General features: G+C 51.7%; 1 protein-coding gene across 3 annotated transcripts in view; it reads left to right on the forward strand.

Moving 5' to 3' along the window:
• The window catches only part of ACOX1 (acyl-CoA oxidase 1), a 44,975-nt gene that overhangs the window by 5,955 nt on the left and 21,494 nt on the right, over positions 1 to 17,526 (forward strand). Inside the window, exons 2-3 of one of the 3 annotated variants that reach the window (XM_061577093.1) lie at positions 3,047 to 3,206; positions 5,630 to 5,790. In XM_061577093.1, the coding sequence (XP_061433077.1) occupies positions 3,047 to 3,206; positions 5,630 to 5,790 (321 nt within the window). Of the gene's footprint in view, positions 1 to 3,046; positions 3,207 to 5,629; positions 5,791 to 9,399; positions 9,561 to 14,540; positions 14,702 to 17,526 lie in introns of all 3 variants that reach the window. The other 2 variants (XM_061577092.1, XM_061577091.1) reach the window with 2 other exon arrangements.

The raw sequence follows: 17,526 nt of genomic DNA on the forward strand, positions 1-17,526 counted from the left end.
GAGAATTATTATATTATTATGTTTTATTTTTATTATTTTATTACTTCCCTTCTACGTGACTTTACCGAAAGAACCAAGAAGATACAACTAGCATCATCAGGCGACAGCCAGATTTTGCTGCGAAAGCCTACGTGTTAAGTTGGCTTATTCTCGCACTGGTTATTTTTATACGAATGTAATCGTCCACATCAGTGGGATTCTCCGATATTATTATTTAGACGCAATTTTTAGTCTCTGTGTTTAAAAGCAAAATTTTGGGGGGTGAGGGGCTTGCGTCTTAGAATCTGGTAGGTGTGTAACCATCGACGCATAACTCTGTTGATATGGAGCACAAATTTACTTTCTGATGTGTCTTATAATCTGGAGAATTCGATACACGCCGAGCCCGTTGGTGAAATTCACTGCAGGATGAGGGCCTCTCCACGCTGTTACGGGTTCTGTGCTCCCCCCACGTTTGCATTCCCCACCTTTTCCATCCCGCGCTGGTGAAGGTATAGTCACATCACCCCCCAAAAGCTGAGAACCGATGCGTGGAAAAGGCTCGGCTGCGGTGGAAGACGTTTAGTAGAGAGGTGTCATCATCAATTCGGCAATTAATACCGATACTTTTCCAACAATTTCATCAATTCCTCTTCAATTCAGCATCAACTCGGCAATTAAACTCAGGAATGAATACCGATACCTTTCGGCTAGCGATGCGTGCATCGAACGGTGTGTGTTTTGCGAGTCCATTGTGTTTTTAAAACCTTTATATTAAGTTCGCTTGCTTGCGTGCTTACGACCGTGCAAATCTTTCGGTCGTTTTTTAACCCACTTCCCCTGATCCAATCGAGCTGACATTTTCCACACAGACTCGTTGTGCGTGACAATTAATGTTCGTGAAAATTTTTTTCCAAAATGTTACACTTTTTAGGACAAAAATATTATATTTAATTACCAATTGCTTAATGGTGCAATGCAATCATCTGACCCATAGGTGGCAGCCATCTCAAGCCAGAGGACGAGAGGACTCTAGCCGCCACGCATATAAAGGATTTATAGTGAAAAACTTTGTTTTTACTGGTTATACTTATTTCCCAATTCATGTTCGTCGCACACGATGGATGCACGTGACCAGCCCCGCCACCAGAGGCCCCGGCATTCGCCAGTTAATTCTAAATCTCGAAAACTTTGACGAATCGCTGGTGCAGTTCGGATGACATTCATTTTGCAAGAAAGTAACCGACACGTAACTCGCTTGCGCCTGAATGCACGGCATTTGAACCGTACGTTGAGTTGAAATATGCGTTAACTTTTAACCGCTTCCCAAACTTGTGTCGAAGAGCCGGCGACCTTGTACCTTTTGCATAACGGGCAAATGCCAACTCTTGAGCGATGAAAGCACAGATTGCTTCGGCCTTATCAGCGTTGAGCACGGGGGTTCATCCTCGGTCGTTGCGCCCACGTGCCCTTTGCCCCTTGGGACCAGGCAGGTTGCAAAAACAACCTCCGGTCATCTTACAAGAGCTGACCTTGACCGAGAAGGAATAATCATCGATTACCTTATTCAGACGCTGTCTTTCTGACAGACCTGTTCTTCACCTGAGGACGGCTGCTTGCGTTGTGTGGCCGAAACGTCGTGAGAATTGTATTTTATTATGTTTTATTTTCATTATTTTATTACTTCCCTTCTACGTGACTTTACCGAAAGAACCAAGAAGATGAATCCCTGCAGTCACGAAAGCTTTAAATCGAAAAATATGACTTTGAAACCCCCCGCCCACCTCCTACGCATTCCACAAGTAGTGACTAATCCCATATCTGCATTTCCCATAAATATGCTAAATTCATCTGCTGATATGCAAATTCCTTTGTCAAGGCGCTCTTCGCCCCTCCAACCCAGCTTAAATATACGCTCCAAGCCTTGTGGTGCTCATTCAGACGCTGTCTTTCTGACAGACCTGTTCTTCACCTGAGGACGGCTGCTTGCGTTGTGTGGCCGAAATGTCGTGAGAATTATTTCATTATGTTTTATTATTATTTTATTATTTCCATTCTACGTGACTTTACCGAAAGAACCAAGAAGATTACCTTACTCTTTGGTTTTTTCGGTAAAGTGACGTCGGTGAAAGGAAAAGAAAAATGAAAACAACTAAATTTTCATTTTTATTTTATTTTCTACCTACGTCACTTTACCGAAAAAAAAACAGAGTATGGATCCTTGCAGTCACGAAAACTTCTAATCTATAATCAATTACCTGCTGGGTTTTGTCTTTCAATCGATCAGAGGACCCCTCTGATCGATTTTTGCCTCCCTTTTTACATACCAAGTCCCGATGTATGTGTAATAAAACTCGTTGAGACGACTTCTGGAAATCCGTCTTTTATTCAACTCATGTTACAGTTACTTCACGCTGCTGATAGGCGGCATCGTGAGAGGGACAGATTGACAGAGAGAGACGCACTGCCACGTGGCAGCCTGGACCACGTGGCAGCCTGGACCACGTGGCAGCCTGGACCACGTGGCAGCCTGGACCACGTGGCAACCCGGAGCCCCGCTCCCACATGGCCCCCCTCCTCTGTTCGTTCCCGTTCTGATCACGTGTCGTTCGTCTCCACCCCTATTTAATACTCGGGTCACGTGGTACGCTCCAGCCAATCCTCGTTAGCCTCCATGGAATATTCTAGGCTCCCTCGTCAGCTCCCGGGACCACGCCCCTGACTCATCTCCCCATTTGGTTCTTTCGGTAAAGTCACGTATAAAGATACATTTATTATTTTATCTTTATACGTGACTTTACCGAAAGAACCAAAGAAGGTAAAAAATTGTCTGTTAAAAACTCTACTTGACTTTACCGAAAAAACCTAAGAGTGTGGGTTTGGTAGTGGGGTGGGGGGGCGACATTTTACTGCACTTGCCCCATTGTTTCAGCTGCTGCTGCCACCAGGTGATCCCGTTGCTTTTGCACCTGTACCAGCCGTACTCGTCGTTGACGCCGCAGCAGCCGTACGTAGTCGTGACGCGATCGCGTTTGTGACTAACTTTTTTGCCGCGGAAACGTTGCAGAGGGCCTGGCGGTGAACGACCCCGAGATGCGTCACGACGACCTGAACTTCCTGTCGCGGAGCGAGCGCTACGACGTGGCGGTGCGGAAGAGCGCCCTCATGGTGCGCCGCATGCAGCAGCACGGCATCACCGACCCCGAGGAGATCTACTGGTACAAGAGGTAACCGCCGCCATTCACCGCGCCGCCTGCTCGCACACACCTGCCGAGCCTTCACCTGACCTCCACCTGACCTCCACCTGACCTCCACCTGACCTCCAGCTGACCTCCACCTGACCTCCACCGCCCCATTCTCAACGAGCAGCTGTCGGCGGTAACTGCGAGTGACTGTAAGCGAGCGTAATCCGTCGTGCATTCCACGTTGCTTCCACACTGCACGCCATCTCGCCTGGTTCATCACGTTCCCACCTCGCTCTCGCATTGCTCCCCCCCCCCCGCCCCCGCCCATGTCACCACTGCGTCTCTCCTTGCTCTAGCCGTGTGTACGTTGAACTTCTTTCGCACCGTACGTAGCCGACCGCGCCAATCGGAGGTGCGGGGGAAGGACAACAACGATAAACACAAAAAAAAGCAGTTCTAAAGAAATGAGTGTTCAAGCGAGGTGAATTGAAAATGCCTAGCTCCAGTGGCTTCCTAATTTCGGAGGGAAGAGCGTTCCAGACGGCCAGAGAAGCGCATCGGAAAGCGCGCGACGCAGTTGACCGCCTCTGCTCGACGGCCAGCGAAAATCTGCTGCGAGAATGAAAAGGTGGACTGCTGCATCGCGAGATGGTGCAAGACGGCGCTGGATCAGAGAGGCCTTCATCCAGCAGCGGATTGGTCGGAAGCGGTATGTGAAAGCGCACGATGCGGTGACGATCATCGTAGCTGCCCGATGCCACTGCCATGACGCTCCTCCACATTCCTCCTCGCTCCCACCGCACTCTCCCCACTCGCGTTCCCCACTGCACCGCATGCGTTGCTGGGCACGACGTGCAGTGCCTGCTTCCCGTAACGCAGCAGAGTCATCCCACAGTGTGACAGCCGCTTCGATAACGCAGCAGGCATTACCCACAATGCAACCTGGCGTTTCCGATGACGCTGGTGGTGCTCCCTCAATGCAATGGGCGCTTCGCACGGTGCAGCACATGCTACCCACAATGCAATTGTGCAAGCTTCTTAAATGCCACCGCCTCCATCCAGCCAGCAGTATAAATGTGTCCGCCGCAGTTAAGTCAAGCTGCGGGTCACGTGTTTTGGCATAGAGTGTGGCTACTTCTTCGAGGTTTTCCAAGATAATCTGCGAGGGGAGACCCTCCCACCAGCACTGGCCAAAGCAAGCGATTATTTTTTAGCTCACAAACGCAAAAGTTGCTTCTCATAGTCGGGCAGGCGCTACCCGCAACGCGACAAGCGCATCCCACAAAAAATGGGATGCGCCTGTCGCATCCCATTTTTTGACGTTGGCGCTCCCCTCGCGATGATGGGACGTCCCACGTGGCTGTTGGCACAAACAAAGACAAAGATTCCCCATATAGGCTTAACAAACTGTCGGGGCAAGTGCTGTTAGCGAGTGGCACCTACGAAGACCTGCACGGCACGCAAGGGGGTGGGTGGCCAGCACCTCACCCAACCGCCTTTATCTCCCCAGTGGCGATGTTTACACACCGCACCAGGTTATCATTTGAGGCTGAGTCGACCTAGGGGAGGCCCATGACCGATTAAGACAATCGTTACCGGTGCTGGCCGTGAACGGGAATCGAACTCGGGGGTCACCAGGTTCGTAGCGCGACGCGCCGACGGCTACACTGCCGCTTCCGCACGCACGCAGACGCACGCAGACACGCACGCACGCAGATACGCACGCAGACACGCAAGCAGACACGCATGCAGAGACGCACGCACGCACGCAGACACGCACGCACGCAGACACGCACGCACGCAGACACGCACGCAGACACGCACGCAGACACGCACGCAGACACGCACGCAGAGACGCACGCAGACACGCACGCACCCAGACACGCACGTAGAAACGCGCGCAGACACGCACGCAGACACGCACGCACGCAGACACGCATGCAGACACGCACGCAGAGACGCACGCAGATACGCACGCAGACACGCACGCAGACACGCACGCAGACACGCACGCAGAGACGCACGCAGACACGCACGCACCCAGACACGCACGCAGACACGCGCGCAGACACGCACGCAGACACGCACGCAGAGACGCACGCAGACACGCACGCACCCAGACACGCACGTAGAAACGCGCGCAGACACGCACGCAGACACGCACGCACGCAGACACGCATGCAGAGACGCACGCAGAGACGCACGCAGATACGCACGCAGACACGCACGCAGACACGCACGCAGAGACGCACGCAGACACGCACGCACCCAGACACGCACGTAGACACGCGCGCAGACACGCACGCAGACACGCACGCACCCAGACACGCACACACCCAGACACACACACACCCAGACACGCACCCAGACACGCACGCACGTAGACACGCGCGCACGCACACGTGGCAGTGTGTGGAGCCTCACGGACGAGCGGGTGGCGGCCGGGCGATATACGCTGTGTGCAGGGCAGCCCTGGGCTACAGGGGAGACCCTCTGGGGGTGCACTTCCTCATGTTCCAGCCCGTCCTCGACACGAACACCTCGCCCGCCCAGCGGAAGCGGTGGCTGCCGCCCGCGCTCAGCTACAAAATCCTGGGCACCTATGCGCAGACCGAGCTGGGACATGGTACCGTAACTGGCTTGGGGCGGGCCTTTGCTCGATAACGCGCACGCACGCACGCACACGCTTCAAACGACACTGGCCGAACGAACGATCGGCCAACGCGTCTCGGCTTTGGCGTGCTCCATGGGCGTCTCTGAGCTCTGGAGTGCTCCATGTCGAACACCACTTCCTAACCTGATGCTCAGCGTACACCTGGGGCTATGGCAGAGGTCGCAACCGGGTACCCGATACCCGTACCCTACCCGATACCCGGCTACCCGTACCCAGCCGGGTACGGGCAACCGTTTGCGACCCTGGTGCTGCCGGGTACGGGTACGGGTACGCCGTGAGTCACTGGTGAGTAACCGTTTGTCACTCATTTCGGGTAGGGTACGGTTAGGGAACGGGTACCCGTACCCGGCTGGGTACCCATTTGTGACCCTGGTGCGGCCGGGTACGGGTAAGGAATCAAAACCCGTTTGCGACCTCTGGGCGATGGCTCCTCATCTCGAAGGAGTTGGCAAGACGATTCGCCTCAAGGCGACGATCACTTATCAGTGGAGTTCTGCGCGTGTTGCCCAAGCAAATCCTAAAGCTGCATAGCTACCTCGAGTAACTAACTTGGCAAACCTGTGTCCGGACGTCTAGACGAAGCCACGCGCGCTCTACCGAGGTCGTATAAAATATTCATTTTTCTACGAACAAACTCAATTTTAACTTTTCTAGCCCGTCGGGAAATCGTCTTCAGCATTTGCGCATCCATCCGAGCGTCTCCAAGGTGCCGTGCCGATTACGCAGTTGACCCTTCGCCGTCCACACTCACGTGCCCCCCGCCGTCCCCGCCCGCTCGAGATCGCTGCGAACTTCCACGCTCGCCTGCTCTCTCGCTCTCTCTCTCTCTCTGCTCCAGCGGTCGAGGGTTTTCATCTAATCCCCCGGGTCGCCCTTTCTTCTCCTGACTCTGTCCCCCATGGTGTGGAAGCGGTTTCCTCCCCCGCAGAGATCCGTGCCTTTGCCTCCCAGGCTGGAGACTTCCCTCCCCCCGCCACCCGCCTGCCTGCCTGCCTCTGTCTGTCAAATAAACGTGCCGACCGTTTCGATTTAAAGCTTTCGTGACTGCAGGGATTCTTCTTGGTTCTTTCGGTAAAGTCACGTGACTTTACCGAAAGAACCAAGAAGGTGTCCACCGTTTTTCTGTACGGAGCGGCAGGTTTTCGTCAGCTGGCGGCCCTGCAGCAGATAAACTCAACGACAGGAGACCCTCGGTTATCCGCGCACCTGAGATTTTGACGTAAATTAACGGCGCGTGAATTTTCCCTTAAAAGCCCAAATTATTAATCTGAAAACAGCTATGCGTTGTTATTCTTGAAAATGTTTCGTACAAGTTAGGCAGCTTACACCAAGCAAATGTGTGCTCCGGTGAATGCAAAGTCCACTTGATCGCCCCGACAGTACAGTAGTTACATATCATCTTCTTGGTTCTTTCGGTAAAGTCACGTAGAAGGAAAATAATAAAATAATAAAAATAAAACATAATAAAATAATTCTCACGACGTTTCGGCCACAATGAGAAGATGAATCCCTGCAATCCCTGCAGTCACGAAAGCTTTAAATCGAAATAGTTACATATCTTTACCACAGTGGGGCTGAGTTTGATTGATGTTGTTGATTGGCGTGGCTCTGCTATCCACCTCGTGGGCCGAGTCTTCTGCTGCGAGGAAGCAGGAAAGTGTTACCCCTGAGCACGCGCATCGATCGGTCAATTCTTTTCTACAAATTGTAGTTTTGTTCATTCACAAACTAATTTTTTTTTTACTTAAACATCATTTTTACGCCTATATTGGTGGTTTTTGGCATAGAGATCCGCAAAAAAATATTTTTGATTATCCACGATTCTAAATTAAACTATTTTTTTTATTTCACCTGGTAATTCCCACTGAGCTATGTAGCTATTTTTCAGAAGCGATCTGGCCAACACAAATGATAGCTCAACGAAGTGGCTTATCGCGTGCAAATGTCTAGCAGCCGAATTCTCTTAAACTCGTGGCGTTGATTCTAAATGTGGGGGGGGGGGGGAACCGGAGTACCCGGAGAAAAATCCACGCGACCACGGGGAGCGAGAGAGAGAGAGACACGCAAACTCCAAATATGCAGCAGCAGGCGTCAGGGTCGGGATCGAACTCACGACCTCCTGCACACCAGGCGAGGTAGTTAACATCTCCTAGCCACCGTGATGACGATGAGAGAGAGAGAGACACGCAAACTCCAAATATGCAGCAGCAGGCGTCAGGGTCGGGATCGAACCCACGACCTCCTGCACACCAGGCGAGGTAGTTAACATCTCCTAGCCATCGTGGTGATGATGAGAGAGACACGCGAACTCCAAATATACAGCAGCAGTCGTCAGGGTCGGGATCGAACCCACGACCTCCTGCACACCAGGCGAGGTAGTTAACATCTCCTAGCCATCGTGGTGATGATGAGAGAGACACGCGAACTCCAAATATACAGCAGCAGGCGTCAGGGGTCGGGATCGAACCCACGACCTCCTGCACACCAGGCGAGGTAGTTAACATCTCCTCGCCACCATGATGATCATGAGAGAGACACGCGAACTCCAAATATACAGCAGCAGGCGTCAGGGGTCGGGATCGAACCCACGACCTCCTGCACACCAGGCGAGGTAGTTAACATCTCCTAGCCATCGTGGTGATGATGAGAGAGACACGCGAACTCCAAATATACAGCAGCAGGCGTCAGGGGTCGGGATCGAACCCACGACCTCCTGCACACCAGGCGAGGTAGTTAACATCTCCTCGCCACCATGATGATCATGAGAGAGACACGCGAACTCCAAATATACAGCAGCAGGCGTCAGGGGTCGGGATCGAACCCACAACCTCCTGCACACCAGGCGAGATAGTTAACATCTCCTAGCCATTCAAACGACCGTGACGGTCCTCTGACGTGCCCACCGCCGTCGTTATCATCGCGAGTAGCGCCAGGGTCTCTGCCGCCGCGAGAGGGTAACGCTCTCTCCCCATACAGACGACGGAAACAATGCGATGATCATCCCACTTGCTGTACTACCTTCTAGCGAGCCAGAGTACAGCGCTTTGGGGAAAGAGTTTTTACAACATGTGCACTACAATCCACCAACCCCTCCCCACCTCCAGCCGTGCCGGATCAGAGGCCACGTGCATAAGCCACCACCGCCCGGTTTCAATCAAACGATCGTGACGGTCCTCTGACGTGCCCACCGCCGCCGTCACCGTCACGAGTAGCGCCAGGGTCTCTGCCGCCGCCGCGAGAGGGTGACGCTCTCTCCCCGTACAGACGGAAACAATGCGATGATCATCCCACTTGCTGTACTACCTTCTAGCGAGTCATAGTACGGCGCCTTGGGGAAAGAGTTTTTACAACATGTGCACTACGATCCTTCAAACCGTGCCGGATCAGAGGCCACGTGCATAAGCCACCACCTCTCGGCTTCATTCAAACGATCGTGACGGTCCTCTGACGTGCCCACCGCCGCCGTCACCGTCACGAGTAGCGCCAGGGTCTCTGCCGCCGCCAGCACCACCACCAGCACCACCACCATCATCGTGCCGTGCGGTGCCGCTGTGTCCGTAGAGGGTGCCTGCGCGGCAAGGTGGATGTCTTTGGGCTTCACTTCGTCATGTTCCTGCCCACGCTGAGAAGCCAGGGCACGGACGAGCAGCAGAGCGAGTGGATTCCCAGCGCCCTCGAGTGCAAAGTGCGGGGCACCTACGCTCAGACCGAGTTGGGACACGGTACCTGCGACGCACGACCCGCGACCCGCGACCCCTGCCTCCGCACGCACGACGGGGGCGGCTGGACATCTGTACGAATAAATAAACGAATCGTAGCTTCAGCGGATTTCTCCAGGATGAATGATTTAAAAAAATGTTGATTCTGTGATTGAAGGAAGACGCGGCCCAAGAGATGAATCGCACGGTTCGATCGTTTTAAACGCGACAGGTTCGTCGGCAAACGCTGCCCGAAAGGAATGAGTATATAATGGAAGACGTTTTGTCAGTGGTCCTTCTTCTTTCATTGGGCAGTGTGCTGTGAAAGAAGAGCCACCGGCACAAACATCTCGTGATTATAAAACGACAACTATTTATATTTTTTGATTCTGGGTCCCGATTCAAGAATCAATTCTCCAACGTCCGGTCCGTCACTTGTTTTTGACCTCCGTTGAAAAACCGTCGGCTTCGTGATAAATCTTGTACTCCCGCTCATCCGCGCCCGCTGGCGTTACGCTCACGTTATCGCGCAAACACGCGTGTGCGGCGATTCGCGCAAAATCGTAACACGACGCGAGAATTGTTGTTCGTATCGCGGTTCCAGTGTGCCAGCGTCGTCACGGCATCCGTCGATATATATGCGTCGTGAAACCCGCCACCACCCGACAGCCAATTGGTAAGGTTTGTCACGTAAACAGAACGTGCCAATTCGTTACTGATTCAGCACGCCGGTTGTGTGTTGGAGAGTACACCCGCGACATTTAACATTCGAGTAACGTGAAGTTTCGTCGGTAGTTACAACCGTCCTCATCCGACGACAGCCACAGTTGTGGAGAAATCCTTCCGAGTAAATGTTGTGGTGGGTTTACTCTGCAACACACAAGCCGCTAGTGCCGAACTAGAAACGAATTGGCACGTTTTTTTTCGCGTGACAAACCTTCGGCTGCGTCGGGCGGTGGCGGGTTTAACGACACATTAATATGGTAATTGGTTTTTTACCCTTTTATCTGGCAACAAAACTGACACCTTTTTTACAAGGAGTCATGTTTGCATAGACCACAATACCTGCAGTCGTAATGCAAACAAAAAAAACTTAAAAACATAACTCTGATAATGTATGGACTGTCCATACATTATCAGAGTTATGTTTTTTGTTTGCATTACGACAGCAGGTATTGTGGTCTATGCAAACATGACTCGTTGTAAAAAAGGTGTCAGTTTTGTTGCCAGATAAAAGGGTAAAAAACAATTATCTTTTTTTTTTACTGGCAAATGAGGTACCAATGGTGACACATTAATATTTACGCTAACCCAACATTTTTTCGTGGATAATATCGGTCGTGAAAGCTTCCGTGTTCATCTGGAAAAAAACACGTTGTAACATCACCCCGCCCCCCACCCCCTCGACCGACAGACTGATGCCAACTTGCAGGCCGGTGTTACGTCACTTTGTTTCCACACAGGGACAGCTGCCCTGAGAGGGGGGGGGGTCCCCCTTGGCAAAATAACAATGGAAGGGGACTACAGCTGGGTATTGGAATGATTGCGGGGAGATGTGATGATTAGTTCTGTGTGACACGTGGGCGTCTATGCCACTGCAGTGTATGCGAAAATGCTTATTCCTCTGTTATCATTATTTATACTGCGAGTGTTTTCGTGGTTCAAGAACACGCAGCCCAAGGGGTTTCACCAAGCTGGTTTATTGCCCTTCGCGTCGAAAGAAAAGAATAAACGACATCTCCGTGGTTTGAAACGTTCCATGTAACGCAACGCTCGGGGCGCTAACTCTGTGCGGCATTGTGGGAAGAATACCCACGGTGCCGTGCAGCCAGAGGTCGCAACCGGGTACCCGATACCCGGCTACCCTTACCCGGCTGGGTACGGGTACTGGTAGACCGTGAGTCACTGGTGAGTAACCGTTTGTCACTCATTTCCCAACGTCTTGTCTCTTCTCACAATTCAAGTTCCGAGAATCAACCCACTCGCGCCTGCAACATGGCTTCATTCCAGAGGTCGTAATCAGGCACCCGATACCTGTACCCTACCCGTACCCAGCCGGGTACGGGTAGGGTACGGGTACGGCCGGGTACGGGTAGGCCGTGAGTCACTGGTGAGTAACCGTTTGTCACTCATTTCCCAACGTCTTGTCTCTTCTCACAATTCAAGTTCCTAGAATCAACCCACCCGCGCCTGCAACATGGCTTCATCCCAGAGGTCGCAATCAGGTACCCGATACCCGTACCCGGCCGGGTACGGGTAAGGTACCGTTTGCGACCCTGGTGCGGCCGGGTACGGGTAAGGAATCAAAACCCGTTTGCGACCTCTGCGTGCAGCTCAACGGAAGGTCACTCGAAGCGCACGTTTGAAGCCCAGCGCCGCTCGCCACTTGGCCTTGGGGTTGCTTCCTCGTCAGCTATCGTCGGTCTGATGTAGCCCACTTCAAGACCCACGCGTTGGCACGTGACCCCGAAATGCGTGTCCGTGTGTTGAACTTCTTTCGCACCGTACGAATCGCCAGCCGTGCTAATCGGAGGTGCAGGGGAAGGACAACAAACTAACACGCGCAAAAAGCAGTTCTTAAACAAACGGGTTTGCATTGTAGACGATTTAGAAGTGCGTATCTCCGGTGGCTTGCTGATATCGGAAAGGAAGAGGCCTCCAGACGGCCGCAGAAGCGCATCGGAAAGCGTGCGATGCGGTGACCGTCTGAAGGTCAGAGGTTGCAACCGGGTACCCGATACCCGTACCCTACCCGATACCCGGCTACCCGTACCTGGCTGGGTACGGGTAGGCCGTGAGTCACTGGTGAGTAGCCGTTTGTCACTCATTTCGGGTAGGGTACGGGTAGGGAACGGCTACCTGTACCCGGCCGGGTACGGGTACGGGTACCCATTTGCGACCCTGGTGCGCCTGGGTACGGGTAGGCCGTGAGTCACTGCTGAGTAATCGTTTGTCACTCATTTCGGGTAGGGTACGGGTAGGGAACGGCTACCCGTACCCGGCCGGGTACGGGTACGGGTAGCCGTTTGCGACCCTGGTGCGGCCGGGGCCGGGTAAGGAATCAAAACCCGTTTGTGACCTCTGCTGAAGGTGCTGCATGCGTGGGAGTGCTTGAGATGGGGTGGGGGGGAGTGGGGGGCCAGGCTGGGGAGGCGGGGGGAGTTGGGGTCGGGGGGGGTCTCTATCCTACTTGCTGGCTGCTGCTTCACACGCTTAACTATTAAATGTTTTCGACTAATGGCGGCGATGAGAATGATGATGCTGATTGTACTTCTTCTTGGTTATTTCGGTAAAGTCACGTAGAAGGGAAATAATAAAAATAAAACATAATAAAATAATTGTCACGACGTTTCGGCCACAACGCAAGCAGCCGTCCTCAGGTGAAGAACAGGTCTGTCGGGGAGACAGCGTCTGTCAGAGTCTGTCTTATCGACAGACCTGTTCTTCACCTGAGGACGGCTGCTTGCGTTGTGGCCGAAACGTCGTGAGAATTATTTTTATTATGTTTTATTTTTATTATTTTATTATTATTCCCATTCTACGTGACTTTACCGAAAGAACCAAGAAGATGCTGCTTGTGTTTACGATGATAACACATGAAACTTGCACATCTATTGTGTCCTCTTAACTGCTCACGCAAGCAAAGTGGCACTGATCCCTTGGCTCGCCCCGAACCCACAGAGAGGAAATTCCACGTTCCCGTGACAAGGGCAAAAGAGCGCTTCCGCACGACGGGTGCTTTCGCAATGTCGCTTTGGCCAGGTGTACGTTGTTGAACGCGTCGCCAGCGACAAGCCTGTCCATCGTAGATATTTGCGGTCCCATTTTTAAATCCTTTATATTAAGTTCACTTGCTTGCGCGCTTACGTACGTGCAAATCTTTCGGTCGTTTTTTAACCCACTTCCCGTGATCCAATCGAGCTGACATTTTGCACACAGACTCGTTGTGCGTGACTATTTATTTTCGTGAAAAAAAAATTCCAAAATTTTAACACTTTTTAGGAAAAAATTTATTATATTTAATTACCAATTGCTTAATGGTGGCAGGCAATCATCTGACCCATAGGTGGCAGCCATCTCAAGCCAGAGGACGAGAGGACTCTAGCCGCCACGCATACAAAGGATTTATAGTGAGAAACTTTGTTTTTACGGGTTAATTTTTTTTATTCTCTTTGGCGCCTCCACGGACCGTAAACGAGTCTCCGCTACATGTGCGGGAGACACGGCTGGCATTGTGTGCGTGTGTTTGTGGCTGATTTGGTCTAACGTGGCCGCATCCCTTTCTCTCCGCACCACCCGATCACCACCGCTCTCTCGCCACGCTCACCTGAGGCCATCCTCTCCGCTTGCTCCCTTCTTCTGCTTGCTTGCTTGGCTGACCACTCACTGGCATGACTGCCTCCCTGACTCACCCTGCCTGCCTGATGTGTCCTAACGTATTGCTTGACTAATCCTAATCTATGCTAACTGCCTGCGTGATTTATCCTAACTGCTTGTCTGTCCGCCTTGCTCTTATCCTGACTGACTAACCTGCCTACCTCTGTCCCAACCTGTCAACTTCCTTTACCCCCTGACCTGTTACCTGTCCCCCCCACCTCCTTAACCCTGCTACCTGTAACCTCGCATGTTCAAACGGCCTGCTCGCACGCCTGTAAGCTCGGTTGGCTTTTCCACCCGTCCGCCTTCACCTGCCCTCCTGCTTCCCACCTTACCTGCCATGCTCCTCGCCTTACCCGCCCTGTCGCCCCTTACCCGTTACACCTGCCGGCTTTTCCCGTCTCGCCAACCTTACCACCTCGTCCGCTCCGGTGCCCGTCACCTCGCCTGCCCCTCCTACCTGTGTGGCCCGTCCTCTCTTACCTGCTGCTCGACCTGCCGTCAAACACCGTCGCCTCTCGCCGTCCTCCGTGCCCTCCTCTCGCCTGCATGCCCTCGTGCACGCGCCACCTCGCCCTGCACCCCTGTCGCGCTCCACCCCCTCGCTTGCAATTCCTCCCGCCCCAGAGCTTGCCACCGGAACAGGGCGGAGCCCCTGGATCTGCACCTGGGCATGTTCCTGCCTACTTTGCTGCACCAGGCCACGCCTGAGCAGCAGGAGCAGTTCTTCATGCCAGCCTGGCAGCTGAAAATCATCGGCACCTACGCACAGACCGAGATTGGGCACGGTAACCCTGCGCCACGCCGGAGAGCCGTTCCGTCCGCAGATTCCTCCCCCCTCCACCACCACCACACCCCCCCACCTCTCATCGTCGGCCAAAGCCAGCCCTGTCCTGGGTCTGCGCACACCAGCACTGCTGCTGCAGTTGGAAATGGGGAGGAGTGGCAAGACTGGTAGGGAAGGGAGTTTTAAACTGCCCGTTGGGATGCTAGCCGAGCCCTTACCGCTCAACCTTCACCAACACTAGCTAACCGGACTTTAAGCCTACCCTTACCTCTAACTTAATCACACTGTCTTCTTGGTTCTTTCGGTAAAGTCACGTAGAATGGAAGTAATAAAATAATGAAAATAAAACACAATTAAATAATTCTCACGACGTTTCGGCCACAACGCAAGCAGCCGTCCTCAGGTGGAGAACAGGTCTGTCGAGAAGACAGCGTCTGAAATTCAGACTCTGTCTTCTCGAAACGTCGTGAGAATTGTATTTAATTATGTTTTATTTTCATTTTTTTATTATTTCCATTCTACGTGACTTTACCGAAAGAACCAAGAAAACGAATCCCTGCAGTCACGAAAGCTTTAAATCGAAATTTAATCACACTGGCCAAGCAGGCACTACTCCTCCCCTTACCGCTCACCTTAACCAACACTTGCCAACCGGACGGTAGGCCTATCCCAAAGCACAAATCAGATTGGCCAACCAGACAATAGCGCCAGTGCCGTTGTGGCCAGATGTTTACTCCCTCGCCTGGTATGCAGAGAAGGTCGTGGGTTCGATCCCGACCCTGACGTCTGCTGTATATTTGGAGTTTGAGTGTCTCTCTCTTGCCGTGGCCACGAGAATTTCCACACAACGGTGATAATTGGTTGAGCTATCATTTGTGGCCAGGTCGCTCCTCAAAAAATAGCTCGGTGGGCCTTAATCCGGAGAAAAAATAAATGTGTTTATCTATCTTCTTGGTTCTTTCGGTAAAGTCACGTAGAAATAAAAGAATATTATATTATTATATAGCATTATTTTATTATATTATTTTATTATATTATTTTATCATGTTTTATTTTTATTATTTTATTTCTACGTGACTTTACCGAAAGAACCAAGAAGATGAATCCTTGCAGTCACGAAAGCTTTAAATCGAAATGTGTTTACCTAGTTTATATTGCCACGAGGGTTTTTGAAGGGCCACGTTTTTACCGTGACTCTTGCCTGGGCCCGGCGATCGTCACAACCTCGGAGGCTGCCGAACAGGGGTTGACCCCGATCGGTACTTGCACGGGTGACCGCCACCGAGGCTTTGCCAGGCACTGTAGGCGCGGGCAAAGGGGATGGACTCATTGCCGTGCCCTCGAAAGGCATGATGGGTTTTACTCCATCTCCTCCGTTTTCCTCCCGCGGCCAAAATCTCTTGAATGGAATTGGCCAAAACGTCACAAAAGCAGCAGCCTCCTGAAAACAAGTGAGAATCAGAAATATCCTGGAGGAATCCGGTGAGCGATGAAGCTTTCTTTAATGTAGGCCTCGGCAAGGTAAGGTAATTTACCCTTTTTACCGGGTAAAAGGGTAACGGGTAAGGGTGTTGATATGCCCAAGGGGTAAGGTGAAAGGTAGGGTAAAGGTAGGCTTGTTGTTTTTACACTTTTACCTTACCTGCTAAAGGGTTAAAGGTAGGGTAGAGTGATTGTATTGTGGTAAGGTGAAAGGTAGGGTAAAGGTAGGCTCGTTGTTTTTACATTTTAACTTTTACCTTACCTTGCCGAAGCCTAGTGGTGGTGATGGTGATGGATGATGATGGTGATGATAATGGTGGTGATGCTGGTGATGATGATGATGGTTGATAATGATGGTTGATGATGATGGATGATGGTGGTGGGTGGTGGTGATGCTGGCGATGATGATGATGATGGTTGATGATGATGGATGATGATGGTGATAATGCTGGTGATGATGATGATGATGGTTGAGAGATGATGGATGATGATGATGGATGATGGTGGTGGGTGGTGGCGATGCTGGCGATGATGATGATGATGGTTGATGATGATGGATGATGATGGTGATGATAATGGTGGTGATGCTGGTGATGATGATGGTTGATGATGATGGTTGATGATGATGGATGATGGTGGTGGGTGGTGGTGATGCTGGCGATGATGATGATGATGGTTGATGATGATGGATGATGATGGTGATAATGCTGGTGATGATGATGATGATGGTTGAGAGATGATGGATGATGATGATGGATGATGGTGGTGGGTGGTGGCGATGCTGGCGATGATGATGATGATGGTTGATGATGATGGATGATGATGGTTGATGATGATGGTTGATGATGATGGATGATGATGATGGATGATGGTGGTGGGTGGTGGTGATGCTGGCGATGATGATGATGATGGTTGATGATGATTGAACGGTATGTCCAGTCTTGAGACATGGAAGCTTTCCTGCGTGCAAGACATTAATTGTCATTATTGTGTACAACAATAAAAGGCTAAGCCTTAATCGAACACTCTCTCCATGCAGTTGTAGTGCCAATCAACAACTTTTTATCTCTGTTAGTCCGTGTCCATCTTTAGCTGATGGGCACTTCATATATGTTCACGGTTGAAACGGCCCCATGACAATTAAGAATGTCTCACCATTGGAACCTCATTTGCCAGTAAAAAATATGATAATTGTTTTTTTACCCTTCTATCTGGCAACAAAACTGACACCTTTTGGCGTCATCTGGTCCAACACCATGTGAGACTAGGCTCTAAGGAAAGCTGTCTCGGGTGTGGACCAATCAATTTCAGGGACAGCGCATACATTATCAGAGTTATGTTTTT

The sequence above is a fragment of the Lethenteron reissneri genome, chromosome 63 (genome assembly GCF_015708825.2).
Source record: "Lethenteron reissneri isolate LAM-NWPU_2019-01 chromosome 63, ASM1570882v1, whole genome shotgun sequence".
Lineage (NCBI taxonomy): Eukaryota > Metazoa > Chordata > Hyperoartia > Petromyzontiformes > Petromyzontidae > Lethenteron > Lethenteron reissneri.